The sequence below is a fragment of the Tachysurus fulvidraco genome, chromosome 2 (assembly GCF_022655615.1).
Source record: "Tachysurus fulvidraco isolate hzauxx_2018 chromosome 2, HZAU_PFXX_2.0, whole genome shotgun sequence".
In the NCBI taxonomy this organism is placed as follows: domain Eukaryota; kingdom Metazoa; phylum Chordata; class Actinopteri; order Siluriformes; family Bagridae; genus Tachysurus; species Tachysurus fulvidraco.
The window spans coordinates 12377920-12403165 of record NC_062519.1 but is presented as its reverse complement, the minus strand read 5'-3'; the positions used below and the strand labels follow the sequence as shown (position 1 = coordinate 12403165).

General features: G+C 40.4%; 1 protein-coding gene across 3 annotated transcripts in view; it reads right to left on the bottom strand.

Moving 5' to 3' along the window:
* atp2b4 (ATPase plasma membrane Ca2+ transporting 4) overlaps positions 1–25246 on the bottom strand; it is a 93476-nt gene that overhangs the window by 7330 nt on the left and 60900 nt on the right. For 2 of the 3 annotated variants that reach the window (XM_047810621.1, XM_047810620.1), the window contains exons 5-20: positions 24479–24604; positions 22799–22924; positions 21072–21107; positions 18636–18806; positions 17865–18079; positions 15758–16000; positions 13442–13686; positions 12957–13188; positions 10905–11084; positions 8831–8918; positions 8251–8357; positions 7373–7564; positions 6699–6912; positions 3215–3426; positions 2666–2773; positions 1204–1386 (exon numbers count right to left, since the gene is read on the bottom strand). In XM_047810621.1, the coding sequence (XP_047666577.1) occupies positions 1204–1386; positions 2666–2773; positions 3215–3426; positions 6699–6912; positions 7373–7564; positions 8251–8357; positions 8831–8918; positions 10905–11084; positions 12957–13188; positions 13442–13686; positions 15758–16000; positions 17865–18079; positions 18636–18806; positions 21072–21107; positions 22799–22924; positions 24479–24604 (2678 nt within the window). The remainder of the gene's footprint in view (positions 1–1203; positions 1387–2665; positions 2774–3214; positions 3427–6698; positions 6913–7372; positions 7565–8250; positions 8358–8830; positions 8919–10904; positions 11085–12956; positions 13189–13441; positions 13687–15757; positions 16001–17864; positions 18080–18635; positions 18807–21071; positions 21108–22798; positions 22925–24478; positions 24605–25246) is intronic. The other variant, XM_047810622.1, reaches the window with a different exon arrangement.

The following is a 25246-nucleotide window of genomic DNA, read 5'->3' as shown; positions in this document are numbered from 1 at the left end:
GCACAAGACAACAGACACAATCCTTGAAGATAAACAAGTCTGTGAACCTGTTCATGCTGGGAATTTGTGCCACAGACCATATTTTAGGAGAAACTCTTCAGAATGCACTAAAATTCTTCACTCAAGCTTTTTATTAGAAGCAGCTTGGGCAGGTCAAACCTTCCAGCCTTGTAGAGTCTCTCACTCAGGATTTTACTCTCCAGAGATTCAGTCTCTCTGGATTTTCTAGCAGGTTGTAGATAAGTTCTATACCCATGATGGAAGTGTGTTTCAACCCAGAGTGTGTTGTCCTTGGACCATGGCGTGCTGGGATGTGACACGCCGCTGCTCGGCTCGGAGTCTTAAGGGAGTCTGGAAACTTTGCGTGAATAAACTCACAGGAAAAACAGACTGTCCTTCATTAACATTTAAGCGTGTATCATTTTTTATATATTTTTTTTTTCGTTAAACATTCTTTTGGTTTAATTCTAAATTTTTTGTTTAATTATTCCTTACTTAGTCTACTTAGTTTAGTTTATTGTACAGCACTGAAACAAATCCACTTTCTTCTTTTACTTTATACTACAGCACTGAAAAAATTCTATTTTTAATTTAAACTAAAGCACTGAAAAAAAGATATTTTCACTTTATACTATAGCTCTGTGGAAATCTCTTTTACTTTTCCCTTATACCAAAGCACTAAGAGAATTCTATTTGTACTCTACACTATAGTTCTGAGGAAATTCCATTGTCTACATTTACGCTATACTAAAGCACTGAGAAACTTTCTATTTTTACGTTTACGCTATACTAAAGCACTAAGATGTTTCTATTTTTACTTTATACTACGGCTCTAAGAAAACTTTTATTTTTACTTTCATCATTCTTCATTAAGTTTGAGATTGTGTTACTGATAAAAATGTCCCCTAGTGATGTCAAATTAACGCTAACAACTGGCAAATTAGCACCAGGCTTTGTAAGCACCTAAAAAAAATTCAGTATTAAACATATTTGTCCTCATGGCAGCAGCCTAACAGACAAGATCGATGTCAAATATGTATAAACAATTATAAGCAAGTCTGCATGCCTATAAAAGAAAAACAATAAACGAATATTTTATAATTAAAAAAAGCCAATATGATCATGTTTTTTGGTCCTGCAGCTGGTCTCATGGCTGAAAGAGAAGCCTAAAGTGAGGCAAAGTGAAAGGCATTGTGGGAGTACCTGAGTCTGGATGCGGTTCAGCCCTCGGAACCAGAGGATCTGTCCGCGGCGCAGCTCCATCTCTGCATGGTCAATCTCATCTACGTCCTCGATCTGCTCCTCCTTCTGCATCTCCTCCTTGGTGCTGCCGTGACCAAACGTCATCAGGAACTTGAGCCGGTGTGTTGGGATGGCCGAGATGAACTGAGGAGGAAGAAGTGATGTGTAAGATTCTTGTTGAGAAATTATAAATACAGACTGTTTCGTTGAATTTATTAGTTTCTATGTATGTAATTATCCTGAAAGTGAAGGCTGCTTTTAACATAGCAGAGTGAGAGAGGACAAGCCAACGTTTAGCCCAGTCATTTGTTGATCACAATTTCAGGGGTTTAAACCTCTGTACTACCTCAGATGCAACTGTTGGGCCCTTTAACAGGGCACTTAACCCCCTCTGCTCCAGAGATGCTGTATCATGGCTCACCCATGCTTCTTCTTCTTAACACTGCTTCACACTAGAGATGATATTCCCCTCACTGCTTACTATTGAGGAAGAGGATGTTGTAAAAGACAAACTGCACTGCTTCACAAATGCCCCCGAAGGACTTTCCTCTCTGTGTAAGACGTATGATACACGTGACACAGACAGAACGATTGAAGTGTTTCAAGTTCCAAGATTTTCAGGACTCATGGAAACCTTAATGATGCGCTTAACCTAGCAAGTGCAGTACCTACATACATATTTAGAGGAATGTAGGGTGTTGTGTGTGTGTGTGTGTGTGTGTGTGTGTGTGTGTGTGTGTGTGTGAGAGAGAGAGAGACAGGGGAGACACAGTGGGAGTACCGTGCTCAGTTTCCATTCCCCTGTGATGGTGTGTAATTGTGGGCTATAAACTTTCATGTCTCATTATACTGCCATGCAGTATGTCTTCTTCCAGACGTGCAACTTTTTTGGGGGTGGCAACGGCTCGCAGGCCGCGCTGTGCAATGTGACATCACCTCATCCACCCCCCTCCTCATGCCTTCTCTCCCTCCCACAGACCTGGATTCACACGCAGTTCCATGCTCCAAAGCACACACACACACACACACACACACACACACACACACACACACACACACACACAGTCCTATCAGGTGCAAGCTGCTGAACGTCTCCCACGTCCCAGCACTATGCCATGATGTTTTCATTACACCATTATGCTGCATGTCTCTCTCTCTCTCTCTCTCTCTCTCTCTCTCTCTCTCTCTCTCTCTCTCTCTCTCTCCCCCACCCCCACCCCCACCCTGTCTCCCTCTCCCTCACACCGTACTTTCACACTTTGTCATGTGCAGATGGAGCTTTTCAATGCAAAAGACACCTACAAGCTTTATTCAAACGAGCAAAGCTCTTTAGAATCCTGTTTGGAAGAGATGAAACAGTGCGGCGACGTGCAAATAAAAAGCGTTCCTGCCTATTAAAAAATTGACGAGAATTTGTCTGTACCTGGCCCCAGAGCAGTTCGCCGACACCAATGAAGATGCACCACAGCCACTGATCCAGGGTGAGAGCTGTGCAGGAGAAAGGCTTTCCTCCCAGCTGCACGATGACGATCTAAGGAAACCAAACAAGAACAACACGAGTGCTAAACAAGTCGATCTCTGATCAAATGAAACTGTCGGCAACCCTGAACAAATCGCTGTGAACAACAGCATCAAAGGCCGTCTGTGACTGCTTTATTTATACTGGAATTATTAAGCTTGAGATTTTAAAACCGCCTTATGGCCCAGGCTTCGTAGCTCTAGTTTGTAAGTGCATGCAGAGATCTTTCGGAGATATTCTAACCGTGATGTTTTATACAGGATTCGCATTAAATAATATTAATGAATGTTTATTAATGATGTGGAACGTCTACACACCGAGTTAAATGTGCACAATAAAACAATGAGTTTAAAATTGCTTTGCTAATCCCCTACTGCTAATTTAAGAAAATTAGCAGTTGAAATTAAATAATTTTTAAAGACTCTAATGCTTTCAGTTCATCCCATGTCTTGCCTGCAGGATGAAGGTTCCCAGGACGACGCTGCAGAATATGGGGTTCCTGTGGATGCCTTCGAAGACGTTCCTCTCGCCATGGATCTTGCGGGCGTTGATCTCGTTGAAGAGCTGCATCATGACGAAAACGTTGAAGATGATGGTGTAGTGTTCGGAGGGCGGCGCGTGGAGGGGAGAATTGCGGCCGCTGTCTATGTTGAAGAACTTCTCTCCTGTGGAAAGAGCACTTTAGTTCTTTAGTTTCTAAATGGATTTATTCGGTGAGGTCGAAAAAGGGAGATCCAGAGTTTAGGGCTTAGGCTTGCTTTTAATACGACAGCTGAGCACAGAAAAAAGTTGATTACAGGATCTTAGCGGTCACGATTCGTCCCTTTACGCCGAGCTCCAGTGCTTATATTCACTTAGGCTTCTGTTACTTGTTCACAGATTTGTTTACATTGCCATGTTTTCCTCGATTAGTCTCTCCTGTTTTCAGCTCACGTTCTGAATTGTGTCTGTCTTGATCCTAATTTTACTATGTTTTAGACCACAGCCTGTTTATTGACCCTGTCTTAGCCTAGCCGCCCTGCATGCACCGGTTTTGCATTGTTTGACCGCAGACTGTTCAACCTGCTCTATACCTGCGATCGTGTATGTCCTCACCGCCTACCTCTGTCCCCGTGTCCCACCAACACCATTCTGGTACTAGAGCAAGACCAGAAAGAGCTTTATATACATAATGAAGAATTTTGAACTAAACAGAAAGAAAGCAAAGAGATGCCAAAAAAGGAGAAATCCCTCTTTTTAGTCCCTGGTAGAACTCCAACTGCAGCATGTGGGATGGTTTGGGGGGGGTTGAAGAGATCCAGCATGCAAAGCATTACACAGCAGTCCAAAGTTTCCAGGTCTTTGTAAAGAGAAAGTGTTGAAAAGTTGTAATAGATTTTAAATGAAAGAAGATTAAAGGAATAAATCCACTCCAGAATTGGTAGAGCCAGCAAACGCCGAGCTCCAAGATCTGATCTCCGAAGTTCAAGGTTGCAATTCGTTAAGTTACGACAGTCGTGCAGAGTTACGACAGAGACTTGGCTCAGATAGTTAGTGATCTACGAGATGGAGAGTGCGACGGTGATGACGGCAGAATTGGCAAGGAATATTAAGTACAGATAATGGGGTTAGAGAGCTGGACAGACTGAAGGACTAAAGTGCTGCTGCATCGCTCTTTTCAGGTACAGAGTTAAATCCTGTTGCTGTGGTTAGCAGCAAGTAGAACAGCATTGTGGGTAAAAATCAAGCCAAGCCAAAATAACCCTCTGATTTTCTGGATAGAAATCTTGGATATTATTAGTTGTAAAATCATCATTCTCAGTGGTTTGAGAGTTCAAATTGAACATTTTGAGAGATTAGTAGATGAATCAACATTTCTTAAATGATGTCTACAGGCGACGAGTGAACCCGAGAGAGAAGTGTGGAATGATACACGCACTGAATTCCATGCCAATCTGTTGTGCCTTTGGTGTAAATCCTATTCCTCAAGTGAAACAGCACTGTAGTTATCTCAATGAGCTCAGCAACACTAAGCCTGAGCCACCCTTAGGCATGTATGATGAGCTAGTGTACATACAGCGTGTGAACCTCAGCGGTAATGTTCTTCAAAGGCTCGGGCAAACTGCATAAAATTTGCATTAATTAATCCTGGCAGAAGCTTTCATCCAAGAACAGTGTACAAGCGATGAGAAATTTAGTCAAGAACATGAGCGAGAAGTCGGAGCTTAAGGTCTTACTGAAGGGCTGGAACACCGACTCTCTGGCTGGCGTGGGATCTTTTTTTTGCACACTAGTTACAGTAGTGGTGTTGTTCCACCTCCCAGTGCCTTGAGCCACCAGAGGAACGTTATATCACCATGTGAGGTAAATCATGTAAGCAGACTGCGTGAAAAAAATGTGTTTACTCTGCTTGAGTCGGGGAAATAAAGCGGTCATGTTTATGACACAGCTCGAAAAGAACGCTGCAGGCAATGCAAGAGCTGCACAGTTATTTAGCACACTAAACACACGCTAGAAGATGACTGGATCGATCAATCGGTAATTTATTTATTTGTAATCTAAAGCCTTAACTGCCACCTCTATCCTTATCTGACTGTCTTTTATTAAGTATTTTATTGTGAAGACTACAATAAATCTACTGAGCAGATGAATGTTTCATTAGCGAGATTCATCTCCTGTATAAAAACATACAAAAAAAATAAAAAAAATCATTGATAACACTGAATCAGATGAAACGTCTACTTTGGCTTCATTAAAATAATCATAAAATGTTGACTGAAGCCTGTACAGAAATCTACAAAGAGAATAAATAGCAGAAGTGTTAAACTATTGTTTCTCGGCGTGGTGAAAAGCAGCCGCGGTTGCAGTGTTCAATAAAAAGCAAAACAAACTTCGGTTCAGATGACGTCAATGGGATTAAACGTCAGACTTGGCATGAAACAACTTTATTTATACGCTCATAAATCTAATCGCACAATACTACTCCGCCATCTCCGGACATCCTTAACGATTATGACCAATTCCAGTGCGATAAGATCCAAATTGTATTTCAATCCAGCGCCAGTTAAAGGGATGGAACATCCTTTATTCCAGCACGTGTTTAAATGACTGAAACAGATCTAATCAAAAATCCAACAATTTCACTTTATCATGCCGCATAGCTTTTAGGGATAATACTAGACTTATCTAAGAGGAGATCATCTACAGGCTTTGCTGATTTACCATTCAAACATGTCTTTCTTTAATAAAGCCCTCATTTAGAGTTAGGATATGAGCGCAAGACGTTTGGTTTAATAATAACAGTGATTTAGGTTTCGTTATTTATTTACAATTCGGTATCATTTCATCTCGTCTGCGGCAACGATGATGGATGGAGTAACAGAAGCAAGTGTTCACATGTAATAAGCGCGTTGTGGATCTTCAGTGAGTAAGTTTTTAAATCTATTTTTCTTTTTATTAGAACTGCTTCATAACTTCATTTTAGCTTGTTGTGGGGGACACGAGAAGAATAAAACACTGTTCATTTACACTGTATAGTCAAAATCTTTCCTGGATATTATTTTAGGTTATATTAAATACAGAAATATACTGGCACTAAATAAATTGCTGTATATAAATATTATATATACACATGCATAATAATATGTTCACTACTACTGTAATAAAAATAGATTCATGTCAAACCAATCCCTACTAAATAGGGCACTTTACAATTTTTCTCTGGAATACAGAAGCATTTAAAATTATTTTTATTATTATTATTTAATTACAATAGAAAGTATTGCCTTAACTTTATAAAATGCTAAAGTTTAGGTTTTATATATAAACGGTGTGTGTGTGTGTGTGTATGAGCGCATATTGATTTATGATTTTTAAGAATTCTGGTCTTGTCACAATAGAACACATTTCAGCACACCAGGCCAGAGCTCCATGCATTATGTGTTCCCCGAAGCCTTACCAGCAAAGAGCAAGGTGAAGGTAACAGACAGCTGGTAGACGGCATGGCCCAGAATGTTCTTCATCATGGTTCTGGAGATAAGTGGCTTGTTTCGGCCGTAGGGTTTGCGCAGTAGCAGGGCTTCGGTGGGAGGCTCAGTAGCCAGAGCCAGAGAGGCCAGTGTGTCCATGATCAGATTGACCCAGAGCATCTGCACTGCTTTTAGCGGAGAGTCCTACCACACACACACACACACACAGTCATTAACAATCTGAATTTGACACAACAGAAAGCTGAAAAGGACACAAACCAGAGACGATAAACAATGCAGCACAGCTTTATTAACAAAATCATGGTTCTTTTTTTGACTTTTGGGGGTGTTACATAAGGTTTTATATATATATATATATAATATATATATATATATATATATATATATATTTAGTTATAATAATAATGCTATTGTTATTGTTAGTGTGTGGTAACAAATCTACACGAACACCAAGTGTTCCATTTTGGAAAGGAATCTGATGAAGCACTTGGCCTTTTCTGCAATCAGGTTTTTAGGTCACTGAGCCATGTTTTCTCTGTAACATCTAATTAGCTCACAAGGGTCAATTCCAACCCACAACAATGGCTCAAGTGTCATATCCAAAAATCAGAGCACTGCTCGAGCCAGAAGGTTGAGGTTTCACCTGTGTAATGCACGCCCCGGTGAAAGCCACGATGACGGCCACTACGTTGACTGTGAGCTGAAACTGCAGAAACTTGGAGATGCTGTCGTAGACGTTACGCCCCCACATTACAGCCTTTACAATGCTGGTGAAGTTGTCATCGGTCAGAATGATGTCGGAGGCTTCCTTAGCAACGTCAGTCCCAGCAATACCCTGAGGAGAGCGGAAGCAAAGACAAAACACTGATTCAACAACAGTACCATGTAATGAATGCTGCTAAAAACATGGGATCTCTTAACTGTTTTATATCATAAACATCCGGTGAGCAGCAGTTTTGACAGGAAGTCGATGGTAGCTCAAATCAACTTTTTACAACTGGGTTGAGCAGAAAAGCATCTCAAAAAAAAAAAAATTGCAACAAGCAAGCAAACAAAAACAAGAAACAAGAACAAACACCAAAACGAATGTACCGTACAAGAGCTGTCATTTACTCTGTAGGGTTTTTTTTTGCATTTGTTGGTCAAGCCTAGACATATACACATATATATTGTTCCCTTTACATAAAATTATATGATTTCTAACTCGATAGGGTGTAATCTGACTGTAAGCATCTTCTAAGGAAGCAACAACATCCTCTACAGGATATATATGTTTCTCCAGGTAAAGATTTATTCTCCCAGCACCTGGGAACCTGCAGGGCTGTCCCTGCATGAGTGCTTCGGATATTGGCTGAAAATGAGAACAAAGCTGCACTGAGCCAGACAGCCACCGGGAGCCACAGAAACCTCATCAAATAAACCGCACAGAAACTCCAACATAGCAACCGCCAACTGCGATAAATTCATTCATAGTTTATTAGAAAAGGGTAGCTATGAGTTCACACAACAGCAAAGTCGTACCATAGCAAACCCGACGTCAGCCTTCTTGAGAGCAGGTCCGTCGTTGGTTCCGTCACCAGTCACAGCCACCACCTGTCTGGTTTCACCAACCGTGCTGTCAATGATGCCTGAAAAACAAGCACTCAGTCATACCTCGGGTAAACGAGTAAAGTCGATGTGTTCAATGACCCAAAAAAAGCCATCATTAACGGAAGGATGGTATTCCTATGTGGAGGCTGAGCAGACGTGCAGGATAATCACTATCAGATACAAACGTAAGGGTGCTATGGAGCGCTCAGGGCTGTTTCTAAAGGAAGATTTGGCTCCAGTATTTGCTAATGAGGTACTTTGAAATTCTGTTTGTGCAGAATTGAATGATGCGTTAGTGCCATGTTTAACACACAGCTGCATTAGTCGAAAGTCAGATCTGGGATCAAAAGACAAAAAAACAGTGCAAAACTGGTGTTAAAGATTCAAAGAAAAAGATATGCTCATTTGTTTTATGTCAAAATACCTTTAGAAAATCTTTTTACCTCAAAATATTCCAAAAATTTCTGGATTGCAAATAAAAGTATTCAAGTTGTCATGTGACTCTGACTACCTTTGACAAGAGTGTGCTTGTCTGTTGGAGAAGACCGAGCCAGTACACGCAGTTTGGGCCACACCTTGTCCAGACGATCTTGCTCCACCTAGAGGCCAAAAAAACAACAAAATATTCTAAACACAAATAAAAAGAGATGCAGGAGTTTAAGTATTTGGGGTCAACCGTCCAATGCGACATGGAGTGTGGAAAAACAGGTGAAGAGACGAGTACATGTTGGTTGGAGTGGGTGGAGAAAAGTGTCAGGAGTGTTGTGTTGTGTGACAGAAGTGCGACAGCAAGAATGAAAGGAAAGGTGTACAAGACAGTAGTGAGAGCAGCTCTGCTGTATGGCTTAGAGACTGTAGCAGTGAGAAAAAGACATGAGGCAGAGTTGGAGGTAGCAGAGCTGAGGATGTTGAGGTTCTCTTTAGGAGTGACGAGGATGGACAGGATTAGAAACGACCACATCAGAGGAGAGCTCAGATTGGCTGTTTTGGGAACAAGGTCAGAGTGTCAGGAATGGCTTTGGCTATTCCCTTCCTGGACACTAGGGGGCCATACTGGCTGGCTTTGTTTGTCTTATACCGTGTGCCTTTGTTTTTGTTGTGTTCATGTGTGTTAGCCCCACCCTTTCCTTAATCTGTTCCCGCCTCTGCACACCTGTTCCTTGTGTTTCAATAATTGCCTTCCCTGTTTATACCAGTTGTCTTGTGTGTGTTTTTGTTGAGTCCTTGTCTTTGCTTCCCTTCTCTGTGGTTTGTTGTTGTTTCTGTTTTCACATGTTTTATGCTCCCAGTTTCCTAGTGTTTCGTGCCTTTTGTTTTTTTCCCCCCTAATAAACCCCCTTATGTTATCCCTGCCCTTGGGTCTGAATTTTTATCCCAGAAGACATCCTGTTTTCTGACACACAGAGGCTAGATTGAGATGGTTTGGACATGTACAGAGGGGGGAGATGGTTATATTGGTAGAAGGATGTTGGAGATGGAGCTGTAGGTAAGAGATCAAGAGGAAGGCCAAAGAGGAGATGTGTTAAATGAGGACATGAAGGTAATTGGTGCGAGAGTAGAGGATGCCGAGGATAGAGTTAGGTGGAAACAGATGATTCACTGTGGTGACCCTTAGGGGGAAAAGCCAAAAGTAGAAGAAGTGTCCGTGAACATACTGATAATGACCATGTACAGATGTGTTGAAATAAATCTATCATGTCTATTTAGATCTAAAAAAAAAAAAAAACCAAGAAAACTTGTAAGAGCATCTGAAAAAATCTGAAACACACTATGTATGTGTTGTACGTTGTACTCTGTGGAAATCTGTAAGGCGGATGTCACTGTGTTTCAAATTCTGACAAAAATAACAAAACAAACATCACTGAATTAATCATTGCACATGCAAGTATTCACAACCAATGATAAATCCTTAAATTACTTCTGGTGCCTGCAAAAGTCACGGAATTAGTCGAATGGAGTCCAGCTGTGTACAATTTAAGAGTCACACAGTGAACTCGATAAAAATGCACCTTCTCCTGGAAGGACCTTATCACATAGCTAAAAGTTCATTATGAAGACCAAGGAGCTCTCAAAACAATTCAGCAGAAATTACTGGAAATATCACGTGTTACTGTACATTCGCAAAAAGTTTAATTTTGATCTTTATCAGACCAGACTTTTGTCCCATATTTTCACCAAGGTCTTTGCTAAACATTTGCTCACCGTTTGTTCCGCTTTCTGTACATCTGAACAACCCTAACTGATACTTCTGATTTAAACTCTGAAGTCTTTGTGCCGCAGTTTGTTTAGGTTCTTTATACCGATGATATGACCTAATTTATACCGATATGTCATGTAGCACTGTTATTGCACACAGGCTGACTCCATTCACATCATCAGAGGTAAGATTGGACACTATATTGTCCTTTAAGAGCATGAGTAATGACATACAACATGGGTTTTATTTCCAGGTTACACCACCACAAAATGTGGTAAAACGACTTTCATAATTTCACTACATCATCCAGAGGTATTATGGACAATTATTAGCCTAATAACTTCTACAGATTTTGTCTTACTGGTTAGTATTCATTAGGCTTCCTCACCTCTCCTTTGTCGTTGCGGATCTGTTGGTTAAACGTTTTGCCTTCCAAGCACAGAAAGTCTTCTCCGGGCTGCAGGATGCCACATTTGGTAGAAATGGCACGGGCAGTGTTGATATTGTCACCGGTAACCATACGCACTGTAATGCCTGCTTTCTGGCACTTAGCGATGGCCTCTGGAACCTAGAGAGGATGAGAATCACTAATGAAGTAAACTGAGTAAAGAGAAAGATCGCTTAAGTCTGGGATTTGCCTTTAGGAAGAAACTTATACTCCAGGCTGATATAAGGATTGGAACAGGGTTATTAAGCTAAGCTATGCAGCAGCAGGGTTCCAGAGTTATTATTCTCAGAGCAGTCTTAGATCAGTGCGTTGTCTAGCTCTGGGTGGCATCGTGGGCATGGCTGCTGGCCCCTGAATGGTAGGTGGTCAGGGTATTTTAAGTTGCTCTCTGTGTGTCATCGTGCCAGTCAGCGCTGCTCACTCAGCCGTAGGGCTGCCAACACACGGAGAGGCCAAAGGGTGGTCTGTCTACATATGTGTGTGTGTGTGTGTGTGTGTGTGTGTGTGTACACATGAGGCGTGGTACTGTCCTATGTAATTATCTGAGCTCAATCTTGTGATGAATCACACCATACCCCTTATTAGAACCAATAAGCTCATTTATTTATAGATGATTAAAAAGCTCACAGTGTGTGCACAATGATGTCAAGCGCAGTCTACTAAACCAATTAATGTCAAAGAACGTCTTGGATATGCTGAATTAGACCTTGAGCTTAATTGATAAAGTCGTTATGCTGGGCTTGATATTTTATGGACGTAAAGATCCATGGCCAAAAGTGAATTTAGTTTCATTCCAATAAATAAATAAATAAATAAATAAATAAATAAATAAATAAATAAATAACTGCCATACATCCACACATGATAACTTGAAAGGAGATGACATGTAAACTCTGATTAGCATAACCAGCCTGCCAGTGCTAAAATAATTGATCTTTTTTCTAATCCTGTAATCAAAAATTTAAAAAAATGAAATGACTAGGCACGCTATTAATTTTTACTTGTGGAGCAGAACGTCACATGAGTCTTATTGTCTCTTCTATTCTTAAAAGTAAAATTTGATGCACCTCAGCGCTGATGCACAACATGATTGGATTATAAGCACACATCAATAACGATGCGTTTATTCAGGGGCAACAAATGACATTTCCAGCTATAAAATAAACCGATGAGAGCAAAAATATATAACTCGGTACAATACATTTAAAAACAATAAGGAAAACAACATGGTAGGAGACAAAGCTCAGCAGATTCTGGAACTGAGAGCATGCAGCATAGACGCTCACGTCTGTTCGCAGCGTCTCGTCTTCCTCAGAAGGTGGGGCTAATAAACAGTCTAAGAATCAGCTGGCATGCAACAATAATCTGACACTATATTTACATTTATAACATTTTGCAGATGATTCACATACATCTTATTTTATACAACTGAGCAGTTGTTGGTTAAGGGCCTTGCTCAGGGGCCCAGGAGTATCATCCTGCACATTGGAAGACGCGACCTTACAATCCGTAGTGCATGTCCAATCCACTGAGCTACTGCTCCTCCCCACTCTAAACTAGTGACATTTTAGACAGTGACATGCAAATGCGCAGCACAACTAGTCGACACAACCCCTAATCCACACTGTGATCTTAGCAATTACACCACTTCTGATGTGTCTACCTAAACCTGCTTCCAGTTAAGTCTGATAATAGCTGGGGTACTAAAAATAGCCTGAATCCATTATAACAGATCTGGGGTGTAGCCCATCAGTCTACAATTATTCCACCATTACAAGCTGTTAGCGACTAACAGGTTGAGCTCAGCAGAGCATTGCTTGCATAATGATGGTAAAAAAGCTGCTTTGAAGAGCAAGCCCGACTGGGATTCCTCGTACGAGATGTTGCAGTGAGGATTGTGCAAGCACAGCGAGGTCATATCCTTGGCTAAGGAAACTACAGGAGAGCAAATATCCATATGTAGGTGTCTTGGCACATCAGTAAAATTCTCACCTCTGGACGGACAGGGTCTTCGATGCCCACCACGCAGATGCAGGTGAGGTCTGAAAGAATATCGGCCTCGTTGTCCCAGTTCGGCTCCTCGCCCTTGAATTCCCTTGTAGCTACGCAGATGGTCCTTAAGCCTTCACAAGCCATGGGCTCGATCACTTTCTGCACCATCTCATCCCGGTCCTTGGACTTGAAGACCCGAGGCTGACCTGCAGCGTCCAGGATGTAGGAACACCTGGCACAAACCCCAATAAAAACTGTTTAATATTACAGTGCATAAAGTGCTCATAATAAATAGTGGCTTCTATCCAGTACTATAGTTAGATATTATCATATAAGGTGAAGAGGACAGAGGATCGATAAATCAATAGCGCTTGGGTCCATTAGAAGTGAAGACAACTCCGTAGCCTGACGTTCCACACAAACAGAATAGGGAGAATCTAGACAGAAAAAGAACTGGAAGAAGATGAGAAAAGAAATCTGTGTACTTGCGGAGGACGATCTCGGAGGCGCCTTTGCTGTACATGCGGAATCCTGAGCCGTCTGCGTTTTTCAGCACAGTGCTCATGCTCTTGCGTGATGAATTGAAGGTGTAGACCTTGTAGAGCTTCTCCTCGGGAATCTCATCACGGATGGGTTGGTAATCTTGCTTCAGCTCCAGGACCAATCCCAGGAGGGCACATTCAGTCTTATTACCCACATGCCTTGGTAGACCACCTTCATGCTCTGGTGGCTGCAAGAATAAATAAATAAACAGATGAAGTTAAAGGGTAAATATTTAATAAAGTTACAGTGCTAAGTACAAATAAAGCTCCAAAAATATAGTCAAAAGCCCAAATGTGTTTGCACAAGGTGTCGGACCGATCATAAGGTTGTGAGTTCAAATCCCAGGTCCACGCCACATAAAAATAGTTCAACTTTTGTTCCGACCGACATGAAATTTGCTTGTAAGAAGTCTTCTCTGCTAATTCATACAGGTTTCATGCCATATTTCAACCCTTATATAAATAAGATCAATACTCAGGATCAGCGCTGATACAGGCAAAGGTTCAGGACTGAGAAAGGATGCTACCCAAATGTTTTCTCCAAATAACACTGAAAGTCTGTTCATATATGTCGCAGGTAACTGCAAATAATTACACTGACTACACACAAAAACACTTATAATTCAGGCTAAAGAATCGAAAGCAAGTGAATACCTATATACAGTTTGAGCAAGTCACAGCTGGGACAAAAGGACACAGGAGTCAATTAATTATACGGAGTGCATGAAAGTAGAGGCAAAAAAAAAAAAAAAAGTTGGCTTGGACTGAAATCATGCACTCGAGTGTCTTCCTTCAGGCTACAGCTCTCATTAAGACATTAAAAGTGGACATATTGCTAAAAACACTTCACAATCTGACCCTCTTCAAGGTTAACCCGTAAACTACACGCTACAGTATATTTTTACAGTTTTCTAGCCAAAGAAGGACGGCATGCTTATAAAAAGACTTTCACTGACAACGGTACATTCTGCACCAGTTAGATTTATAATTGCATTATTTCATGAGCCGGACCTCAATTATCTACAGAAAGAAGAGAAGAGCAACCAAAGCAAATCGATTAAAACAAACAGACGAGCAAATATTTAATAATAGATCCTGAGCAATATATTCCAAGCTACTAAACAATGACTAAATAAGCAAAAGACAAATACGGAATGAGTAAGTCATGGCTGCATTTCACTGCCTCGCTCTTAACTCACTGTGCACAAAGAGTGTTTATCAAGAAGGATTTTCACCCACGGGTGCCTTATTATCCTCATCAGAAACACTGCCATGACTAATTATTTAACCAGCCATTAATGCTGCTAGTGTCCTATGGTGAGATTCCTTTAATATTTAAGAGGACACACAATTTTATAGCCAGACACACACACACACACACACACACACACACACACACACACACACACACACACACACACACACACACACACACAGAGATGCCATTCAAATAACAGGTTAATACGAGTGTCTTTGAACAAATACTGGTTTCTATAGAAACAACTCATGCAGCACAGAGACTTCACTAGCAGTTGCTTGACAATAATCTAAGGCTTATAAGAAATGGAATAGTGGTTAGAATGATTAAGAATTAAGAATAGTGCTAGTAACAGCTTTAATTTGGTGAAGTTTCCCATAAGGAGATTTTTATTTTATTATTTTTTCAATATTTCTATCAGGATCTGTGCTTTGTAAGAATCTGGTTGCTTTCCAACATGCCAAGCTGCGTACAATTATCTTCCGGCAGACAGCTGAGGTTTATAGCCGCTAAAATGTATGTGATGGCAGGAACTAACATGTTTGATGGACATTCCAGAGAACTGAATGTAACTTTACTAGCTAGTCGCTTTATCATGCAAACAGAATGGTGGAGAGGAAAAAAGAAGAATGGATTGAGCGGTTCGAGCTGACAGGAAAAATAATGTGTCTCAAATAAGTACTACAACCATGTAGAGCAGAAATGTCCTATAAAAGATGACATAAAAAAAAGTTGTGGAATAAAGAAAAGAGGTGCATGATGTTGCAGCATAACCATCATTGATTTGGTACTAGCTTCCTTACCAATAAAGCCACATCTTGTTATGTTTTATCCCTTACAGACGAAGCCATGAGTTTTGGAATTGCTTTAAATTGCTATCGTTCACAAGCAACTGCTAGGAAAACGTGGCTCCAACCGACTGAGACAGTATCAAGTTATCTACTGTGGTGTAAATAACTGAACAATTACATGCTTTAATTCCTTATAAAAGTCTCTCTCACCAGGATCTTGGTGGTATAGGCCGAGTTGATGGCGATGCTGTTAATCAACAGCTCCAGTGTCTCAGAGTTGATGGCCTCAGGTTCTGGAACCTTCTTGTAGTGTGTGTCACCTATGTAGGCCTGCACCACGGTCATGCGGTTCATGGTGAGTGTGCCGGTCTTGTCAGAACAGATGGCTGTGGCATTGCCCATGGTCTCGCAGGCATCCAGGTGCCTCACCAGGTTGTTGTCTTTCATCATTTTCTGTTGAAATAAAGAACAGAGCGTGACCCACTTTAAGCAGAGCCATGGCCCTAGGCAGCAGGTTCAATTCCAGGGTACTCGTGGGTCAATGAGTTAGTCGAGAAGCATACTTCATATGGTTAAGAACTCTGACGTTAATGTAGCAATAGCAATGCCTTCAGTAATGCTGCTCTAAATGTAGTACATTAAAAATAAATACTATATACCAATTAACTTCAAACACGCTACATAGCATGTAATAAGGTTTTTATACTTGCACGCAAATGTGTGGCGTATTCGGGCGTTCGATCTGCAGATGAGATCGTTCATGAGCATCCACTAGGAATATGTAGTTACTGTCTGCTATAGTAACAAGGAAGGCCTGGTGTAAGGTAAATATCTGAATAGAGCTAGTAACTTTAACAACCGAATTAAGGTAGTAACTAAGGTAGTATCTGTAGTGCAGTGGCCGGGGGATGGCGGGAGCTGAGTAAAGCTGAAAGTAGTTATGATAGCAAAAATATACACGGGTTATACACACTTGTATACACCACATACAGCTTATTTCAGTAGCAAGTCAGCTAGACAGTTGCACCTATTAAAGTTAATCCGATTCAACTCAATTTATTTATATAGCGCTTTTAACAATTCACCTTAGCTCAAAGCAGCTTTACTGAATAAAGAAAAATAAATGAATTAATAAATACATTTGTATTATTTTGTATACTGTGTGATTGGTTTGATGGATTTAATGGAATCCTATACAAACATTTCACAAACAGCAGTCAGGCCTTCTGTAGCGGTCACTTTCCTCTTTTACAATTTTATCCACTTTATCAGAAGTGTCTGAGATGTACAGTAGTCATTGTGGGTGATTAATTATCATTCAGAGAGCCTAAAGAATGACAGAGCACCAGATTTACAGCTGAGCTTTGGCGTTTCTTTGATTTTTTTTTCTATATAAATGTGTGCGTCTAAATAGGACTTAAAACGGTTAATATTGCTTACATACGTTATGAAACAAACTCAAACTAGAGCTCCTGAACTATCAGAGACAATAGAAAGTTATAAAGATAACTTTGCATTCCTGGACTAGGAATCGACTTGTTTCTATGGAGATAACATTATGGTACTTTAAAGTCAAATGGAAAGTTACACGATACAGTTCAGGATGTAGGAAATGGGAATCAGGCATTAAGCCAAATGGGAGCCATTTATCAGATTTAGTCATACTAATTTAGTCATAAACGTCGCTCGCAGAAACATTAATTCAAGGTTGTATCCATGGATGTCCAAAATTTGTTCAAATATTAAATCAAAGTCAATATTCAAATTTAGTTATGATCGCTCTTGAAATATATATTTATGTTAATCTTTATATGAGACTGTGGTGGACTGATGTGCTTCAAATCACATAACTGGTGAGTTAATTAACACACTGTGTGTGTGTGTGTGTGTGTGTGTGTGTGTGTGTGTGTGTGTGTGTGTGTGTGTGTGTGTGTGTGTGCGTGCGTGCGTGTTAGCCGACATGCTGCAATGGCTGAGCTGTATTACTGGAAGATTAGCACACTCCATGATAAGGAGGCACTCTTTCACTGTTTTCATCTTTATCTCCATCTCTCTGAGATCTTTGCGTGTGTTGCACTTAAAAGAAAACCAATGGGAAGACACCCAACACACACAAAAAAAAAAAAATCATGCAACTTTAAACTTTAAACCAGTGGCCCAGTGGCGTGAACACAATATTAGGCTGTGAGTGTGATGCGAGAGCCAAAGAAATCTGCTGACTCTTAAACATTTGCATAATTTATAATGGTGGAAGAATTCTGTAAAAAAAAAAAACAACCCTGAAATAACGTCACCACGTCACATTCGTTTGGCTCACCTTGACGGAGTAGGCGAGTGAAATGGTGACAGCGAGCGGAAGCCCTTCAGGAACTGCGACCACCAGCACCGTGACGCCAATGATGAAGAACTTGACAAAGTACTGAATGTAGATGGGTGTGCATTCGGCCTTCCACTCCTTCCCCTGCACCCCGAACGTATCGATCACAAAGTACAAGATGAGAATGATGACGGTCACGGCAGACATGATGAGACCTGCAGAGAAGAAAAGCGGTTAACGGAAAGTACAGCGCTTGAGGAAAGGAACGTGCCGGACGCCGTGTTCACTTGCATGACTTTTTCTCAGCCTGAAAATATTAACAGCTGAATCTGATTTTATTAATACGTGCCGTAGAAAGGGAGAATTATATCGAGCATGGCTGAAAGGCATGGGTCTGTTTTTACGCTCGTCGACACTGTTTCTTTACACAGTAAGTTAAATAAATGCACTGAACCACGAGAGAGCATGACAAATGAACTCATTTGCTGCGTTTGTGTATTTATGATAATGCAAACAAGCAGCTGGTTCATGTATAACCTCGCAGGAACTAATTAATATAAATGTTCGGTGTAGTACAAAATAACAGGAGAGCTTTCATTTTGGCCAACTCTTGTCACGCTGGGAAGCGATTATTATGTTAAATGTAATTCTACTCGTCCGCTCCTTTCAACACTGTTAATTTACCTCAGCAAAAAATACAGCAGGAACATGTCGGAATAATATAATTGTATTAGACTGATTACAAAATCGGTTTGGTTTAGATTCCCAGACCTGCTTTTCCGATCTGCACAGCCAGCCTGGTCAGCTTGCCCTGTAGTACAGACTTCTCCTTCTTGTTGACATTGACCTTCTTCACCTCTTTCTCCTCTTTCTCCTCGCATTCAACTCCCTCCTCACTCTTCAGGGGCTGGATCTCCAGAGCGATGCCATCTTGGGTTTTAGCTGGAGGAGAAAGAAATGGGAATGAAGGAAGCATGCAAAAAGAAAAATAAATAAATAAAAAAAAATCAAACAAACCAGGGGGAAAAAAAAAAGACAATAAAGGAGAAGGGATGGAGGGCAGAGGGGAAACATTAGGCAGTTCAGTGATGACTAGCAGTCAAAGAAAGCCAGAAATTACTTGTGGATATTAATGGAATGACTCCGTGCTTGCTTAGAACAAGCTATTAACAGCTCAGTTACAAGTTATTAAAGCAAGTTACTTCTGAACATGAACGGAATATTAATAATATAAGTCAGAAATTCAATTCAAAGCACAATACTAAACATTCCTATTAATCCTGCTTTGTATTTAGAACACTACAGATCAGTGTTATGGCCTGAATGAGATCTTTCGTAAAGGCCAGCATCGTTTTACATTTCAGTCTGCCCAGGAGATGGTTAGTTTAGCATCTTATCTATTTCACCATGGAATGACTTTCCACAATTCATCCACTCTACTCTTACACTATTGGGTGACTCAGTGCTGCCTCGTTTAACCTAACCCAATTACTCATTTTCGAGACTGAGATTGGGGACCAGGCACTGAACAAAAGATAGATATGATCAGGGTAAAACCCCTTTCACAAGAACACTTATCGCTGTATCTTGAAGTTCGACTGTCATAATTCAATTATTCCTCAGACAGACCTATTGCGTTACTGGACGTCTGACTAAAATAGAAGCATAATGGGATTTAAGATCCAATTCAGGCTTTTTGCTATGGTCAAACATTGATCCCGCCCCCCAATTTCCTGCCTGTCTCTACCGTCAAGGCTGCTGGATAACCCAGGGCCCCAGTACAGCAGTGTAAATCTATTCTGCAGCGTCATTTCCAATACTGAAATGGTATGAATGAGTCCCCAATTAAAACAAGGCACTTAAAAGGAGTACAAGGCACCCTGAAAGCAGAGACTGACGGACTGACAGCACGCATGACAAGGAGAGACGAGGACGAGTGTGTTACAGACTCGACAAAATCCAGACTCGATAAGTAAATGAAATAAATAAATAAAAATGAAAAATTAATCAGGAAAAAAAAAAAAAAAAAAAAAAACACGACCAGATACAAAACAATGATCAAGAGGAAGAAAAAGCAGAAAATTTGGAGATTTTATTTTTTAATCAATTTGTTTTTAATTAAAACTGATGCAGACACAGAGAGAGAGAGAGAGAGAGAGAGAGAGAGAGAGAGAGAGAGAGAGAATATTCACACAGTGAATGTGGGATACGGTGTACGAGACAGCATGGGTTCCTGAGCACACCCTAGAAGAAGGCAACAGTGAGACACACACAAAATAAGTAAGTAAGTAAGTAAGTAAATAAATAAATGATGGGGGGAAAAGATAAAATAAACAAACGACTTACAGCCCACCAATTTGGCAAAGGGTGCAACTCCCACATGGTCGACCCCAGAGCTCTGATTTAGGATATACAATGAACGAAGGTGTAACAATGACTTCAATGACAAACTAAGAACTTTATACAACTTGTCTGACTCCCTGCTGTGTGGCTTATAAGAGTGATTCTGTCTAAAGCAGATGCTCTGTCCACAATTGCAGACAGGAAGTGGGCGGAGCCTGTGCAGGGAAGATAACACTTAAGCTTTGATGCATGCTTCTCTCACCTCAGCTAAGAGCAGCCTTGTACCCACATCACACGTCTGCTGTACGCCATTGGTTGATGCTGTATTTTCATTATTCCTGTAAGGAGCTAGTGGGTGCTTGCCATGCTGACACCGGCATCATCTATGTGTTTGTAAAATCTAAACCATAAGAGATTCACTGCTCCTCAAAATAAAAGAGCAAGAGTTTTTTTCTTGCTCGTCATTTTCCAGCAGCGTGGATGTTTTGGGTCCTTCGGTGGAAAAGGTTTATTTTGAATAATATGTTGATAGCAAAATATCTGTAGTGCACCCTGGGATTCTGAGGCTAGTGTGTGGGTTAACGGGTCGGATACGGCTCTGCTGCTGCACGTGAGAGTTGCACTCTTTTACAGGTAAAGCGAGGTGGGAAGAAGCTCCCATAGGTTCAGCAGGAAGAGAGTCAAAGCAACAGCGTGAGAGAAAGAAAAAAGAAAGGGGGAGTTGGGGAGAGAGAGAGAGAGAGAGAGAGAGAGCTAGAGTGAGGTGAGTGAGTGAGATTAACACGAGACTCCAAGACTTGTCGCTGAATGGGAGGGAAAGGAGGGGAAGGGTGGGGAAGGAGGGGAAGGGGGGCTGGGGGTTACCTTTGTTGCGATTTTCAGGGGCTCCTTGTTTTTTACCTGTTCAGAACGAGAGAGAGAGGGCGGAGGACTGATATATAACATGGATTAAAGTAAATGAACCAGACACAAATCAAAAAGAAAACAAGGATTCAAAAACAGGATCGAAATAAATTAATACAACTTCACACGTGTGAGCGCGGGCTAAAATGTGTCATCTCAAGAAACAACAGTCAACGCTTTTCAGTTTTATTCTAGTCATAGGCACGTTGCATTAGTATTACCAAGCCGTTTTTAGAAGGTATAAAAGTATGCCTCTATTCTTTGTCCGGAGTAGCCGATGTCTTGCTCTAGATACATCCGCTAATAATCAGGCCTTCACTTTTAGGAGCAATTGTATAATTGATCAAATATGTCTGAAGTTTAAGGTGTTAAAAGTTAGCAATATATCTTTCAGGGTTTTGTTGCTACAATGCAGTTTGGCTCAAGAAATCAAGATGTACATCAAGAGCTGGTTTTCAAATGATTTAATAGATTTCTAGGTGCCAAAAATGCTAACAATAAACACCGAACAGTCAGAGAGGGGAGAAAAGTTTGAATTTTAACACAAAACCCTAGCATGTGTCAGTGAACAAGACAACGTTTAAAAAAACAAAACAAGGAATTTGTGAATGTCAAGGAATTTTACCTGGATAAAGTCAGCGAAAACCAAAAGTGTAAATGTTTACTTTTCTTGTCCTGGGTCTCTTCACTTTAAATGATTTTTTTATTTGGTCTGAAATGCTATTAAACTGAAAAAGCTGAAGGGTGTAGTGTTCAGGTGTCGTCCACGTCAGCAAAGAGAGAGCTTACAGCTAATCCTCACATGTTGGCACCTCTGTGTACGTCTCAACGTGTTTCTGATTTGATACTAAGCTGAAGTTAAAATGGCTTTCCAAAAACAAACAAATAAATAAATAAAATCATGACATAGAATTGAATGTTGGAAAAAAAAAGCTTATTTTACACTGGATTTCTGTTCAAAGTAAGACAATGTAGAGCAAAAAATATTGCAGCAAAAACCCAGAATCCCAGTGGAAATCAGATCCAGAGGGCATGGAGTAAATCCAGCAGCTGGTTGAGTTTGTGTGTTTGGACAGTGTGTGTACTGTAGGCACTGGAGGTGTAGCAGAGCAAATTCTGTTAAATGGTCAACTGACTGCAGTTCTACTCCTGCTCATTCATTTCAATTGACAAGAGCCTTCTATTCAGGCCTTATTAAACGGTACATTTTGGAACAACTGGCTTCCCGAGCACTTTGCCTTAGAAATGACACGTTCGGCCCAGCAAAGATGAGTTATGTAAATCTGACCGAGAAAACCGGTTAAGTTAAATAAAAAAATACACACAAAAAAAGGAGCAACAAAGAAAACCAAACAATAAACCAAAAGAAAAAAAAAAACAAGATAAGGGATTAGTTTAATGTGAATTAAACCAAAATGGGGAAGTTACTGATCTCCTCTGACACATTCTTCATCTTGATCTTGTTTTCAAGCATCTCTTGTGATGCTTGATCCTAGTAGTTACTGTAGGTTAGTATAATGAGTTCTCGGATGGGCAAAAAATAAACTGAATGATATATCACTAAAATGCCTCTTACCTCTGAGGGGGTTAGATGAGAAGACTATTGCCCATGGGTATTTGAAGGGAAAGTCGGGGTGATTTTGGCTGGGTTTACGGATACAAAGTTGATGAACTACATGTCGACTTACCTTTCTTGACCTTTTTCTCCTCCTCCTCACCGCCGGCTCCAAGTAGAGTGAAAATGATTCCGGTCTGGGAGTTCAGGCCGATGGCAGTAACCAACATCCTCCCAGATCCCTCCATCACATGAGTTCCTGAAGAAGGTCAAGATTAAGTGTAGTCAATTCTTTGCTTAGAAGGTCTATCCTGATATTAGTAGACTATGTGAAGATCTGAAGAAACTATGATAAACACAAAAAACACAAGTATTTACAGTAGGTTCCAGGGTTAAAAGACTAGCTACAATCTCTGCCCGTGTATCTATCGTGATGTGTTGCTTTAGATATTTTCCAAAAGCAGAACCTGAGATGATGAAACTATGAGAGGAAGAAACTATGAGATAAACCAGACTCGAAAGACGATTCATCTTCTACTGGGTACCACTGGATAGTGGGATTAGGAATGATTACAGTACGAGTGTATGAGTATATTGAATTAGTTTCATTAGTTCAAATGATATTAGTTTAATAAGTCTAAAATGCTGAAGTACAGTATGCCTGTGGAAACGTACACAGCAATAGAACGTGAGTCCTAAGTGTAGAAGATAAATTAGGTAGATCCGAATGACTAGCACGTAATGCATCGTGAATCAGAATCAGCGATGGATAAAGTAGTAAATGACCATGTTAAACCTTTGGACTGTGCATTTACAGTATTTACTGGTACACCTGTTTTTTAGTCAACATTTTTACTTGACCTTTAAATAGAGAACCTTCAATATCCAAAGCAAGGTTCCGTTGCTAGACACACTCATTATTCTCAATTATTTGCAACGTTCTGGAAGATCTGTATGATTTCAGTAAAATGGAAGACTTGGCTGAAAAAAATGAAAGTTGAAAATGAAAAGTTTTTTAAAACTCATAATACAGAAATACAGATGTTATAAGATACAAGTCTGCTGCAGGAGTGACAGCACACTGACCCGGAGTGTTCTACTATAACTTTATAACTTTATCCTGGTTATTATAAAGGTACTTTGATTAATTCTTTTATATTTTGGGAAACAGAACCAACAGAGCTCATCTGAAAATGATGCATGAAATTAACATTAATAACTGTGGGAACTGATGGGATTATTTAAAGTGATAATGGATGTGAGCGATATTGATAGCATCGGACAAAACATAACCACTATGCAGGTATAAGCAGCTCAAGTGGCCAATACATCATCCCAAAAGTTACGGAATAATTTGCTAGAGGACATTATAAATGCAAGTCCTAAATGTGTTTCATTAAAATGCAGATTAGCGACATGCTTGGTTAACCTGGACCATTCATTGTTCTTAGGTCTTTTATCTCATTAAATGCCCTCTTTATGATTTGTAGTCATTTCCATGGATTCATGATTAATTCATTAGAGATCGAAGACTGTTTCATTAATGTGGCCCATTAATGAACCATACTTCATATTTTTACCAATTAGATAAAAATATATCATTAAGGATTTTCCACAAGCCATTTATTTAGTTTTTGCAATACCGTAGTGTTAGATGCTATTCAAATAATGCTACAGAGGCTGTGGTGTTTAAAGCAGATACTGTGAAATACCAGAAACTAGATTATTAGTTAGGATGGTTGTTGCATTATAAATGTTTCAGATGGTTCTCTGCACCTAAAGATTAAAAAGTACTAAATGATCAGGTACTCACCAGACAATAGCATTGGGTCTTTCTCAAGGGACTTCTTTACTTGATCCGACTCTCCGGTCAGGGAGCTCTCGTCGATCTTCAGGTCATTGCCTTGGATCAGAATCCCATCAGCGGGAAGGAGGTCACCTGAGGACACAGCGAATAATGAGCCTTGTGTTTTCTTTACCGTTGAGCATCCGATGCTCCTCTGACCCACGTAACACCTTAATTTCAAAAGTATCATATATAGTGTTTAAAGTATCAAATATATTGTTATATATACACAGAAATACATTGATAATCCATAACTTTAAAACCACTGAAAGGTGACGAATAATTTTGAGTCTCTTATTAATTAGTGGAAAATTTTAGGCAGCATATGAACAAAGTTAATGTCTTTGGAAGCAGGAAAAATGGGGAAAGTTTAAGAATCTAAGCAACTTGGACAAGGGGCCAAATTGTGGTGGCTAGATGTTTGGGTCAAAGCACCTCCAAAGATTGGTAAGAATGGTGTCAGAACCTAGTGCCTTGCAGCTTGCTGCATATGGGACTGCATAGCCACAGATTGGACAGAGTGCCCATGCTGACCCCTGTCCAATAAAGATGGGCATGTGTGCATCAGAAGTGGACCATATAGTAATGGATGAAGATGGACTGTTCTGAGGAAGAGGTGGCACCAGGATGTGAAGACGACAAAGGCAGAGGCAGAGTGATGTTCTGTGCAACTTTCTACTGGGAATCATTGGGTCCTGGCTTTCATGTGGATGTTACTCTGGCACATACCACCTA